We start from the raw sequence: 13,790 nt of genomic DNA on the forward strand, positions 1-13,790 counted from the left end.
GTTCGCCGTGTAGACACGTTTTCCTTTCTTTTCTGTTTTTGAGATGAGATCTCTTCATGTAGCTCAGGCTGGCCTCAAATCCTCAGTTCTCCCATCTTATCCTCCCTGGTGCTGGAGTGACAGGCCTGTGCCCCCATGACTAACCAGTTCAGGGCCATTTGCATAGAAAAGTCAGTCTTAAAAAATTTATTAGCAGCAAACATGTACATAATTGAGGTAGTATCTGAGAAAAATGAGTGGAATGTCTCATACTGCTCAAAAGTGATGTCTTGGGTGAGTGATGAACTGGAGTGGCTGAAGCAGGCAGCAGCGGGGTGGGGACAGGGGTGGGGGCAGGGGTGGGGACAGGGGTGGGGACAGGGGTGGGGACAGGGGTGGGGGCAGGGGTGGGGGCAGGGGTGGGGGCAGGGCTCTGAGATGGAGTGTTGCCTCTGTGGTTTTGCTTGATAGGCAAATTTCTGTTCTGTTTTTGTTTTTGTTTTTGTTTTTGTTTTCTGAGACAGGGTCTCTCTGTGGAGCCCTGGCTGTCCTGGACTCACTTTGTAGACCAGGCTGGCCTCAGTGATCCACCTGCCTCTGCCTCCAGAGTGCTGAGATTAAAGGCGTGCGCCATCATACCTGGCTAAATTTCTGTGTTTAAAAACATAAGAAGGGATGTCAGGCCAGGGGTGGTGTCTTAAGGCTGAATGTATATAGACCCGTATTCTACACGTGTGTTAACAGGCTGTGCCGAGAGGCAGGAGCAGACAGGGACCCCGAAGCAGGGTGTGCGCAGGGAAGAACAGCACGTCTAGGGTTCAGCTGGGTTTGAATCCTCTGCCGGCTGTCTACAAATGCATTAACATTTGACAGCATTGTGAGTGTTTTAGCCTCAGGTTTTCTCCACCATTAAGTGGGGATGAGAATGTAATGCTTACTGGGATTACACGGGATCACATGAAGCGCCTAAAGCTGTGTGACCATGTGATATGTTAATAATACCTTCCTGTATGCATCGACATGTTTAGAAGGAAGCTCTGAAGTGTTTAAGTAAAGCGAGGACAAAGAGGGCCTACCAGGTGCACACGAGGGCTACCAGGACGTGTGCATGCTTTGGGAATTCCAGGCTGTCCTTGGAGGACATGGCCAGTAACTTCAAACATGACTATCAGTGCTTTGGTTGGTTTTTTGTTTTGTTTTGTTTTGGTTTGGTTTGAGTAGGGGTCTTACTCTGTAGCGTAGGCTGCCTTTATATTAAATATGTAGGCCAGGTTGGCCTCAGATGTGTAGCAATTAGTTCTCCTGCCTCAGCTTCCTAAGCACTGGGATTACAGGTGTGAGCCGCCAAGTAAGACTAACACACCAGATTAATTATTTAGCAGAAGTGCCCAAGACTTGTGAATTATCTTAGGAAAGCTTCCAAGTTTGGGAACACTGAGGACCACAAGTAAGTCATTTTAATGTGCCTCATGTACTTTTTTGTGTTCCAAACGTGATGGCTACTTAGTATCTGTTGTTTTTTATTTAGCTGTATTTTCATAGGACCATTTTGTCACCAGTTTGTATTGGATTAGCAGGTGGCTTCATTTGAAGTAATGAGTAAGATGCAGAAAATGGCAGAGTATGGGGAACTGATGTCTAAACAGTGTCATTGTTAGACTGCCTGTGTATCACACTGAAACAAGTGGTCATTCTCAGATCTCCTAAATACTACTGTTCTTCGTAGTGCAAAAGTTTATATTAACAAGAAGGGAATTTTTTATAAGCTCATTGTATATATACTAGCTTTATTTTTAACATGGCTATCTTTTTATTTAAATAGGAATTTATGTGGACTCTAATGAACATATGGTCACTGGGAATTGAACTCAGGACCTCTGGAAGAACAGACAGTGCTCTTAACCACTGAGCCATCTCACCAGTCCTCTTTTTGGTTTTCGAGACAGAGTTTTTCTGTATAGCTCTGGCTGTCCTGGAATTTGCTCTATAGACCAGATAACCTTGAAGTTAGATTCACCTGCCTCTGCCCAGCTTCACCAGAACTTATTTTTTTAAAGACTTATTTATTAATTATTATGTATATAGTGTTCTACCTGCATGTACACCTGCAGGCCAGAAGAGGGCATCATATCACATTGTAGATGGCTGTGAGCCACTGTGTGGTTGCTGAGAATTCAACTCAGGACCTCTGGAAGAACAGTCAGTGCTTTTAACCTCTGAGCCAACTCTCTAGCCCTCACCAGAACTTCTTAAAGGAAAGCAGTAGCTCAGATTTGCACAATCTCTCCCAAACCGAACGACCAGGTCGAGGCCAGGTTTCCTGCTGCTCCCGAGTGCATGTGGGGAAGATGATGAACCCATTTACTTTTCCTCTGTCCCTCCCTTGAGCTTTCTTCCCTTTGCGGTCTTTGCAGTTCCAGTTTGGGTCCCTGTAGGCCAAGTTAGGCGACGGACTGTGTGCCATGTGTAGGGCTCTTTGAAAATGGTGAACACACAGAGAAGACACACTACTGAGGTTGTGGAGCTGCTGTGTGCCTTAACGTTTCTCTAAAGGATCAACACTGTGTGGACATAATTTGTTCTTCCCACCAGAAAAGTGGAGAATCTTCTTCTCAGTTGAGTCAAGAGCAGAAGAGTGTCTTTGATGAAGATCTGCAAAAGAAAATCGAGGAGAACGAGCGGCTACACATTCAGGTGACAAAAAATGAGCGACAAAAGAATGGGCCTTAGGGGCTGGCAGGGTGGCTCAGTGGGTAGAGACACTTGCTGTCAATCCTGACGGCCCGAGTTCCACCCTTGGGTCCTACATAGTGGAAGGAGGGAACCAACTCCGCAAGTTGTCCCAGTGACTACCTCATGTGCACTGTTTTATGCCCATACACAGTAAATAAATGAGTAAATAAATGTGTGTCTTGGTAGTGGAGAGGTGGCTTTGTGGTGAAGAGCACCTACTGCTCTTCTGGATGACCCAGCTTCACTTCCTACCACCCATTTTATGGCTCAAAAATGCCTGTAACTCCAGTCCCAGGGGATCTTTTTCCTGGCCCCTGAGGGCACGGTATGCATGTGGTGTAGTATGAAACATGCAGACAGAAAACCCCGTACACATAAAATACATAAATCTTAAAAAAAAAAAGAATCAGTGGGTCTTATAATCTCAGAAGTTGAGAAAATGAATGCCAATAGTTTCCTTGTTGTCTGTGTGGGTTTTTAATGTCCTCTGTGTCCTTACACATGTAATGGGACTGATTTGTTCATGTCTTAAATCTCACACAAGGCTTGGTGTGAACACGAACATTTGTTCAGAGTCTTTGGACTAGAATATACTAGGCAGCAGTCCCTTTCCCTAGAAATTGATGGCGTAGATCATTTGGTAGGAGCTTATCAATAAGTAGGGCTTGTTTGATGATCTATGATGTGTAGTTGATTCTTTGTTTATGGATTGTTAGGTTTTTTGGTTTGTTTGTTCGTATTTTTGAGGCAGCTTTTCTTGCAGCTCAGAGCTGGCCTTGAGCTCCCTGTGGAGCTGCGGGGTTTTGGAATCTTAGTTCCCTGCCTGCCTCCGTCCCCCAAGCACAGGGTTACAGGTATGGCTCACCACGCCCAGCTCTGAAAGCCCTTAGGGAGCGTGAGATGGCTCAGTGTGTAAATGTAGTTGCTCTCAAGCCTGGCAACATGAGTTCTGTCCCTGGAACTGTAAGATGACTGTTGTCTTCTGAGTTCCACACATGCAAACACATAAATAAAGACATGTAAATTAAAAAAAAAAAAAAGAAGAAGAATCTTGAAAAATTTGATCTTGGTGCATGTTAAGTGTAAGTAGTGATAACTCTTAATTAGTATCAGACTCATTAAGGAAACGGCTCTGTGTGTTTTAGGAACAGCACCTCAGGTGAATTGTCTGTGAGTAGTTGTTCAGAGTAGACTTTCGTGGGCCTAAGAGGCTTGGTGCAGGCTGCTGTGTTTCAGTGTCTTTTCTCGAGACAAAGACCAGTGACATAACGCGGTCAGGGTGTTTCCACCTCTGTAGGAGAGATAAGAAAGCACTCCCCTGTTCCCTGGTCCCTCTGGCCACCTCTAGCCACACGGCAGTCACCGCTGCGCGGTCGCGGGGATCCTCAGGAAAGAAACAGCCCTTTCCTTTCAGTTTTTCGAAGCTCATGAGCAACACAAGCATGTGGAAGCAGAGCTGAGGACTCGGCTGGCCGCTCTGGAAACCGAAGCTGCTCAGCACCAAGCTGTGATTGATGGCCTGACCCGGAAGTACATGGAGACCATAGAGAAACTGCAGAATGACAAGGCTAAGCTGGAGGTAAGCCCTTGCGCCGGGGAAGCGTGTTAAGGACTCCGGCTTCTCTAAGTTCTTGGCTGCCTTGGGAGGAGGGCTCAACCATAGGCCAACCTGTCAGTTTTTCTTTTCTTTTCCCCCTAAAATTCAGGTAAAATCTCAGACTCTGGAAAAAGAGGCCAAGGAATGTCGACTTCGCACAGAAGAATGGTACGTGGGAACGTGCGTTCTAAGAGGCTGTGATGTCAGAACCAGAGCCCGAGGCTCCGCTTAGCTCCTCTCTTTCTATCCCACTGTGAGCTGAGGAGACTGGAGCGCGTTACCCTCAGGGCTCTTCTCCATTCCCAGCAGCCCCTCATCTTGACAGAGTGGCCTCTGCTTGGCCCCAGCAGAAGGTCTGGGAGATCCTGCTCTCGTCTGCTTTGTGTCTCTGACTCTCCTGGCACAGGGGCTGCCCTATAGTCTGCAGCAGGAAACCTGCCTGCACGATGGCAACTTTCTTAAGCTACGTTCTTGAGTGAACATTACATAACCAGCGGCCAAAGCCGTGCATAGTCTTAACATTTGCTATTGTGGTGTTTACTGTATACTTCGGTGTCACTGTATTAGTTGAAACACACGTGTGGTTGAGATGTTTATCTGTGCTAATAGTTTAATCAAAGCAGAAATTATCAGCTTTTGAACTCAAGAAATACTCTAGTAATTAATACTTAAAAGAACTATGCAGTGATGAAACGTAAGGAGTAAAGAGGACATTGATGGTTATCTTGGTAAGTAAACTGAGGTTGCATAAGGACTGGAACTGTGGTGGATTCCCCAGCAGTCTCAGTGGGCCTGGCGCCTCTCCTAATGTCATCTGTGAGCAACTCTCAGTGGAGTGTTCCAGATGTCGGCACAGCTCTCTGAAAGCCTGCTGCCAGCTGTTAGGGTAACAAGCAATTGATGATTCACTGATTGATGATAATGTGGTTTTGCTGGTTCTTTTTTCTTGCAGTCAATTACAATTAAAGAATCTTCATGAAGATTTGTCAGGTAGATTAGAAGAATCCTTATCAATCATCAATGAAAAGGTCCCTTTTAATGATACAAGTAGGTATTACTTACATGTAAGTTTCTGTTATTTGTGTCTTTGAATCTTTCTATGGTAACCAGTAAATTAAGATAATTTCTAAGCATCTGGGGGGGGAGATAAAAACAAGAAAAAAGAAAAGAAAAAGATCAAATTGGCCCCAGGGGGGATGGGAGGGAAGGCTCTCTTGATCAGCTGTGGCTCTCATGTTGCCTAGGGACACTCTAAATCATCTTTAAGTGCTCCAAAGCCAGTCTTTTTGGGAGACACCCAGCTCATTCTTTTAAGTGCATTTCTGTATCCCAAGGCAAACCAACCTGCATATGAAGTAGTGGGATGTTTGCATAAGAGAAGTTGTTTACAGGGTTTCCGGGTATGTGTGTCCCAAGCGGGATGTGTCTTTTTGGACTCTTTTGCTCCTTGGGGAATCCCCGGTGACAGGGAGCTGTTGGGGTTGTCTAGCATCCTGGAGATGACCTGGGAGCTTACACACTCAAGAGTGACAAAAAGGAACCTAACTAGTACCCTAGAACCGCACTCACGTGTGCAGCAGATATTTAGCCTTTAGGTAAGGATTGAAATGAAACCCTTGAAGGCAAAGAAAATATTTATTGGGAGCTTAGTGTGTCAAGGAGCTTGCTGCCAAGGCTGCCAACCCGAGTGCAGTCCCGAGAACCCACATGGGAGGAAGGGAGAATTGACTCCCAAAAGTGTCCTTTGACCTCACTTTCTGTGGCATTCAGGTGCTTGTTCATGTGCTCCAGACAATAAATTAGCTTTTACAAATGAAAAAATAAAATAAATAAATAAAATTTTAAAACAAATATATTTGGAACTTGAAGCCTACAATCAAGTTAATGCACACTTCCTTTTTGTACAGCAACATTTATAATTCATTTTTTAGTTTCCCTAAATTTTTCTCAGAAAATCCTGGGGCCAGAAAAGAGAAAAGGAAAGAGAAAACAGTCTTTTGATTGCACACTGAAATCAGTATGGGTAGGGCTGGAGAGGAGCCGCATAGAGTGCCCTTCCAGGAGACCCGGGCTCCGCTTCCAGGGAGCTGACTCTGAGGGCGTGCATGTGGTGCACAGACAGGCTTTGTGATTGTTCCTGTAACTAGTTGTTTATGCAGTTGAAACGCACAAACACATAAAATAGTTAAAATCAGCACAGACTGTTTCTGTATCAACAACCTAACCTAAATTCTGCTTGAAAACTGCGCTGTCTCCAGCTTCTGCAGTGATGTGAGTGGCGTCAGAGCACCTTGCTGTGGCTGTGCCGTCCCGGTGGCTTCAGTTACTCGTTACTCCGTCAGCAGACAGGGTCTCCTTGCTTAGGAACCGTTGGATCCTTTTCCAATCCCACTTGTCACCCAGTTTCAGATTCTTGGCACATCATATGTATGGGTTGCTTTTAGTTGTTTAAGCTACTCTGTGCCACAACTTGGAGGTGAGGGAAGGGGCCTCCCTTCTCTGAGGAAGTCCTCAGGCCTGTGTGCAGGAGCCTGGCTAGAACATTAGGAAAAGAAGCAGGGATTTCAGAACCTCTGTGACTCCGTGACGTCTCAGGGGCAGTAGTTCAGTGTGGCCGCAGGCTCAGTCGGGATGTGAGGAGCAGTGGCTGGGACGTTCTAGGTGCGGACTGAGGACTGACGTACATGGCCTTCATTTGCATGGGAGTTGTTGGAGGGAGGTGTTGTCCTGGGTTTGTGTCCTCACAGGGTATCTGGAGCGTGGTGGAGATGGCTTCATGTGAGCCGGGGTGACCAGAGACTACAGAGAATCTACATGGCTGGTTTGGGGGAGCAAGGGAGAGGGGAGGAGGCAGTCTGAGGGGAAGCTGATGCTAGAGTAGACAGGAATAAAAGGTAATGGGTAGCTTCTGTCATGACAAAACTACCTGCAGCTATCAGGAAAAGGAGGGAGGTTTATTTGGGAAGAGGAGTGGCTAAGCTGTGCACTTCAGCCTGTGAGGTGGAGCTGGGCTAGGGACACGTCCTCTGCTTTCTCTTGCCCCCGGCCTGGGCTTGACTTCCAGCACCCACCTCAGCCAAACAGCAATTCTGGGGAGTTTGATTTCCTCATTTTGCCTCCTTGGGCCCCTGCACATGTGTGGTACTTTCACTCAGAAACACACACATGAACAGATGCTGCTTTAAGGATCATTTTCACCTTGGCCCTGGTCCTGGCATACAGCAGGGGAGGAGACTGATTTCCTGGTGGAGCTGATGTTATGTGGACTGTAGTGCAGCAGCCCTGGCTTTGCTGTTACTAACAATGAGCATTTTTGAAGTGATAGATCAGCTCTGTGGGGACAAGAAGCAAGGCTCTAAGAGGACTGAGAGAAGCAGGGGTGCCGAGGGACAGAAGGACCATGTGGCTGAGCGACAGCAGTGGAGGCTTAGCCCTGGCAAGGAGGCACAGGGACTTGTAGAACGGCTTGTGCCAGGCTGAGTGACAGGCGTGGTGAGAGGAGGTGAAGGTCAGGAGAAGAGAGCCACAAGCAGTGTGGTGCTTGGTGTTAGGCAGCACTGAGGCAGGGGCAGCCTGAGCCTGAAGAGGACTGAGCAAGACCATGGAACTAGCCAGGAAGGAGCATGGGAGCTGGGACCAGCAGCAGCAGGCAGTGATGGATTTGAACCCTATTGGGGAAGCTGGCGGTTGGGGATTGTCGTGCCAGTCCTCAGGGTTATTGTAGAATAATGACAACAGGAACACTCTAAGGGATCTTCAGAGGCCAAAGAGGTCTTTGAAAGGGTCTCCTTGCCGTGGAAATCCAGGAGTAGTTTGTTTCTCTTAATGCGGAAGTGATAGAAAGACACAGTTATTGCTTACCTAGAAGCCACACGTTCCCCATACATTCCATCCTCCTGGCTGTGATGGCCGGGCTGGGCGCTCTGGGTTCTCAGAGGAAGCCGACTTGGCGGTTGCTCCTCTCTGAAGATGGAGCTGAGCTCTCATGGCCTCACTCTTGTTTTGTAGAGTACAGTCAGTACAACGCGCTCAATGTTCCCCTGCACAACAGGAGGCACCAGGTAAGGGAGGAGTGAGTGTGTGGGTGTGCGTAGTTTCAGCCATGCGGCCCCATCCTGCTAAGTGAAGTTAGCTGTTTGGGCTTCGACTTGATGTGCGAGGACGCTGCGTTACTCTCATTCACTCATTGAAATTGTATGAGTTGCATTTACTGAATTCATGTGCTATTGATTTTTAAATTGTTATTTATTTATTTATTTGTTTATTTATTTATTGGAGGAGAGCTTATATGTGGAGGCCTGCAGACAACTGATGGGAGTCTATTTTCTCCTTCCACTACATATTGAGCTCTGGCTGTCAGTCTTGGCAGTGCTGGCGGCAAGCGCCTTTACCTAGTACTGCTGTTGATTATTTTATGGCAGGATCTCACTGCATATCTCTGGCTGGCTTGGAACTCACTATGTAGTCCGGGCTGTCCTCAAACTCACAAAGATCCCCCTGCCTCTGCCTCCCAGGTGCTGGGATTAAAGGCATACGCCAACATAGCAGTACTACCGATTTTCTATTTTTCTAACTTTGACACGTTAGAATTCAATCCTGGGATGCCTTACCTTCTGAAGCAGGCTTCTGTTGAGGGAGGTGGGCTTTGCATCCAACAGCCAGGGCCGAGCGGAGGAGATCGGAGGGGAGCAAATGAGTGTAGACCTCCCTGGGGTTCAGGTGCTCTGCAGCAGTCGCTTGATAGTTGACATGTGTACTTTGCATTTTACAGCTGAAAATGCGGGACCTAGCTGGGCAGGCCCTGGCTTTTGTTCAGGATCTTGTTCCGGCGCTTCTGAACTTTCACACCTACACAGAACAGAGGATTCAGATTTTTCCTGTTGACTCTGCCATAGACACAGTATCTCCATTGAATCAGAAGGTAAAGAAACACAGTGCCTTTTGTTGCCATGGACGAATGGGGAGAACAAATAGGGAATTCTTTCCAGACAGTGCTGTGCATTAGCCGAGTCCTGTGGAGACGTGGAGAAATCACAAGTCACGGTCCTCATCAAAGCAGTAGGGCAAATGCAGGGTGTTAAGAACTTAAAGCTAGGGGGATTACCAGAAGACTGCAGAGTGTGCAGTGCAGGGAGGGAGGGACTGAGGTGGGAACTGCTGAGAGCCAAAACCAGTATGGCAGGAAGTGTGGGGTCAAGCTGGGAGGAGAGATGCCCTTGCTGCTATCTTCTGAGAAGGTTCTCTGGAGCCTTGAAGACTGAGCAGGCGCTGAGTGGAGGAAGAGGGGTAGTAGTCGCTGTTCTTGGTTGTTTATTTGGACTCTGGAGAAGCAGCTGTGAGAAAGCAAGGTGGGTGGGGCTGAGCTTGCAGCTGATGGAGATGGAGTGCTGAGAGAACTCCCTGAGGGGAGGAAGGCTTGGAGAGCAAAGTGGCTAAGGCTGGGAGACCTTCCCTTTGACGAGATTGAGGCCTGCGCAGCTTTTTGACAGCCGGTTGGCTGAGTGGAAGGCTGCATCTTGTTGCCGGGAGGCTAACTCCCTGGCGTGTTTCTGCCTGGCTTGCAGTTGCTGTGTGCCTGTTGTTGAGCTGCTCTGTTTCCTTCTGCTGAGGCACTAGTGGGGAAGGGCGTGGCCAGCTGAAGGTGGCAACCTCAGGGTCTGTGTGGCCTGACTCAGGGTAGAAGAGGTTTGCGTGCCACTTTCTTCAGTCCCTGTGCTTTCTTCTGACTAAAAGATTACTTTGTCGCTGGGCTGTGGTTTATTAAAAGGTATAGTGGATGTGGTGGCGCACACCCTTAATCCTAGCACTTGGGAGGCAGAGGCAGGCAGAGCTCTGTGAGTTCGAGGCCAGCCTGGTCTACAAAGCAAGTCCAGGACAGCCAAGGCTACACAGAGAGACCTTGTCTCTAAAATGCTAATGAGTACATACTTTTCTTTTTTTGTGACTGGACAGCAGTACTGTAGTCTTACTAGTTTAAAACAGCAGCCATTGCCCCTGGTTTCTTGATTAAGAATTCAGTGACTACTAACTAGGGAGTTTGTAGCTCCTAACTTCTCTGTCACTGGGACTGCCTTCGCTGAAGGCTTCCCTGGCTGAGGGATTTACCTCGGAGGTAGCTGAGATTTAATTATTAACAAGCCTGGTAAGTTAGTGCTGGCCAGAGGACAGACGCCTGTTCCCCAGGTGCCCTTCTTGGGAGGGTGTTTGCTGTTCTTAGGACATGACACCTAATATCCTTTTCCTTCAGAAGACATGGAAGCCATAGTCTTCTGGGACCCGTGGCTAGTCCCATTTGGCTTGCTGGGTGTGTTGGTCACCCAGACCAACCCTCTGGCAATGTGAGTGGGCAGCGTTCAAAGGCAAGACTACATGGGTGTCACTGAGGTATTCACACACAAGGGAAGTAAGGATCTCACTGCAGATGGGTCTGCTGAGGGCCTGATAATGTGACCTGGCATCAGCCATGCTGCCAAGCTTCTGTACTTAGTCTGACTCTTCCTGGGTTGGTTGGTTGGCTGGTTGGTTTGTGCGTGTGTAGTATTTCGAGGAGCTAGATACACTCAACTCCACAGGTGCCAGTGGTACTAGGTAACAGGGACCCGGATCTGAGGCTGACCTGTTGGGCTCCCAGGTCATGTTCTGGCTGTGTCCCCTGGGAGGCTTGCTTAGTCCTTCTGCTTAGTTTTCATCATTCAATGGGAGAGTGGCTCGCCCACTCCACAGGTACACATGAGGTACATAGGATGTGCTAAGAGTGTCTGGCATGCAGTGGGCACTTGGTGGACGTTAGCCATGGCCATCCTGTATCTCTGCAGTGCTGGTTTTTTGGCAATTCTTCTGAGTCCGCAAACCTACTGAAGCACATAAAATAACTTTTTGTAATTTTAATTTGTCCAGAACACCTCATTATTTTGAAGAATTCATGTAGTCTTCAGTATGTCTTCTTCAGTTCTTTGGCCTGTGAAAGTCCCATTGATTTTTCTAGAAAGTCTATCATCTTTTGCTAAAAGAAGACCGAAATGTATACACTCATTTCTAGACACAGCCGTGGTGACGGACCCTAGCGCATTTGAGCTGTGCAGGGCGGTATTACTGTGCAGTTCGCATGGGTCCTGTGCGTTTGGTACAAGAGAAGACAGTACGTGTCTATATCAGAAGTTTAAACTTGAGCCATTGTAGAATGCCTAGACGGCCGAGGCATTTCATAAGTGAAACACCTTTGCTTCTAAATTGTCTAAAATATGGTGGGATTCCCCAGTACTCCCCATGTTGGGATTTAAGCCAGAGCCTCACACAGGCTAAGCACACACTATACCGCTGGACTATAGCCACAGTCCTGGCTCTGTTCGCATACTATGATATCAGTGATGACGATAAATATTTTAACTCATCTTGGCTTCATTCCCTGCATGGGTTAACCCTGAATCGTGTACACAGTAAAGAAGCTGCTGGGCTGGGGTGGGGGGTGGGGGAAAGTAAGGGGGGAGGGGGTTGTTGGGAGTGTTTTCCCACTTGGATCCCTGCAGGGCAGACAGAGTTCAGACATGCTGGCCCACCAGCTCTTCCTGGTGCTGTGCTGTGTGGTGCTTCCCTACCCTCCCCCGCCTGATGTGCACTGTGCTGCCCTTCTTCTGCTTCCTTGGATAGGGATGGGGACCGGGAATGTTATCTGGGGTTTTAGAAGGGTTTCCCCAGAAACCCTTCAAAAGAATTTCAAAAGAATTTCAGTGCAAGAGTCAGTGAATGCACTTCCTGACTGCTGATGCTTATTTTCTAGCAAATTAATTCACATGCTTCTCCTTTCTATTCAGTTTTCCCAACACCTTCATGAAAATGCGGCGTACGTGCGCCCCCTGGAGGAAGGAATGCTGCATTTATTCGAGAGTATTACAGAGGATACTGTGACTGTTCTGGTAATTTCCTTGTCTTACTGAAGGAAATGGGAGCTCTCATTGGCCAGTTGCACTTTTAACTGTGAAATTATCTTTTTATCCAGGAGACAACTGTGAAATTGAAAATGTTTTCCGACCATCTAACGTCCTATGTACGCTTCCTAAGGAAGATCCTTCCATACCAGTTAAAAAGGTATTCATCCCCTCGAGGCCAGGGGTCTGGGGATCTGTGTTGGGACTTGACTTGACTTTTGCAGCGTGTCTGAGTAGTCAGCTGTGGTTTTTCAGGGCCCTCTTGTCTGCTGACTGTTAACATTGCGTAAGGTCATAGTCAGCGTTTCCAGTAATTGGGGATGGCACATTTTTCAGAAGAAACATTTTGGCTTTGTTTTGTTTGATTGTTTTGTTTTACAGGTGCAAGTCTGAATGTTTATCTAATTTCTTTAAAAAATTTTTTTTAGTTAGTTATTCACGTTACATCCCAGTCGTGGCCCCTCCCTGCTCTCCTCCCAGTCCTATCCTCCTACCCTAACCCTTCCCCACCCCTCAGACAAGGGGAGCCCCCCACCTCCCAACCCACCCCAGTACATCAAGGCAATCAGGACCAAGCACATCCTCTTCCCCTGTGGCTTAGCATGGCAGCCCTGCGCAGGGAAAGTGATGGAAAAGCAAGCAGCAGAACCCACAACAGAGACAGCCTTGTCCCTTACTAGGGGCCACATGAACAGCAAATGGCTTTGTTTTTTTTTCCCCCTTTGATTTTCCAACACAGGGGTTCTCTGTGTAGCCTTGTCTGCCATGGACTTGCTTTGTAGACCAGGCTGGCCTTGAACTCACAGAGATCCACCTGCTTCTGCCTCCCAAGTGCCGGGATTACAGGTGTGCGCTACTTACCACACTTGGCTTTGCTTTTTCATTATTTGTTTGTTCTTAATGTCTAGATGGGAGTTAGAATATTTAACTTCTGCATTTGAGTCTTAATGCATACTTATCTTTGAAGTGATCTTTTTTAACTTTTATTATTGGAAATGTATTTAAATTATAAAATAAAATCTGCATCAGCTCTGGACCTTCTAGTCTGTGTCCCTCAGCACCCTCTAATATTCTTGTATTAAATATTCAGCAGCCTTTAGTGTTCAACCTTAAATTTCCACAAAGGCATAACAATGTATTGGAATATTGATAAAATACTTATAAGTTTTAATCCTTTTTGTTTGTTTGTTTTGAGATAAGGTCTCACTATGTAGTCTTGGCTGGCCTAGAGCTTGCTATGTAGACTATGCTGGCCTTGAATTTATAGAGATCCACGTGCTTTGGCCTTCTGAGTGCTTGGATTAAAGGTATGCACCAGGCACATCTGGCAAGTTTTAATACTTGATACTTGAGCTAAAACTACAAAGCTTTCCGTTTCACCTAAATCTTTATTTTCTTTTAAATTAAGGAATAATACAACAGAACAAAAATATTTCTTGAAATATAAAATATAAAATTAGAAACTATGTAGGCTGATTTTTTTATATATATATTTTAAAAGAAGAGTTAATTCATTTTATGTGACATCTGTTTTTGAATTCTAAGCTAGTAAGGTA

General features: G+C 46.8%; 1 protein-coding gene across 1 annotated transcript in view; it reads left to right on the plus strand.

Annotated features, from left to right (window-relative positions):
- The window catches only part of PPP1R21 (protein phosphatase 1 regulatory subunit 21), a 69,751-nt gene that overhangs the window by 16,133 nt on the left and 39,828 nt on the right, over positions 1-13,790 (plus strand). Inside the window, exons 4-11 of the mRNA XM_084791917.1 lie at positions 2,572-2,673; positions 4,127-4,291; positions 4,419-4,477; positions 5,262-5,356; positions 8,318-8,370; positions 9,081-9,230; positions 12,121-12,222; positions 12,306-12,394. Coding sequence (XP_084648043.1) covers positions 2,572-2,673; positions 4,127-4,291; positions 4,419-4,477; positions 5,262-5,356; positions 8,318-8,370; positions 9,081-9,230; positions 12,121-12,222; positions 12,306-12,394 — 815 coding nt within the window. The remainder of the gene's footprint in view (positions 1-2,571; positions 2,674-4,126; positions 4,292-4,418; positions 4,478-5,261; positions 5,357-8,317; positions 8,371-9,080; positions 9,231-12,120; positions 12,223-12,305; positions 12,395-13,790) is intronic.

This window comes from Acomys minous (genome assembly GCF_964271855.1).
Source record: "Acomys minous genome assembly, chromosome: 8".
In the NCBI taxonomy this organism is placed as follows: Eukaryota; Metazoa; Chordata; class Mammalia; order Rodentia; family Muridae; genus Acomys; species Acomys minous.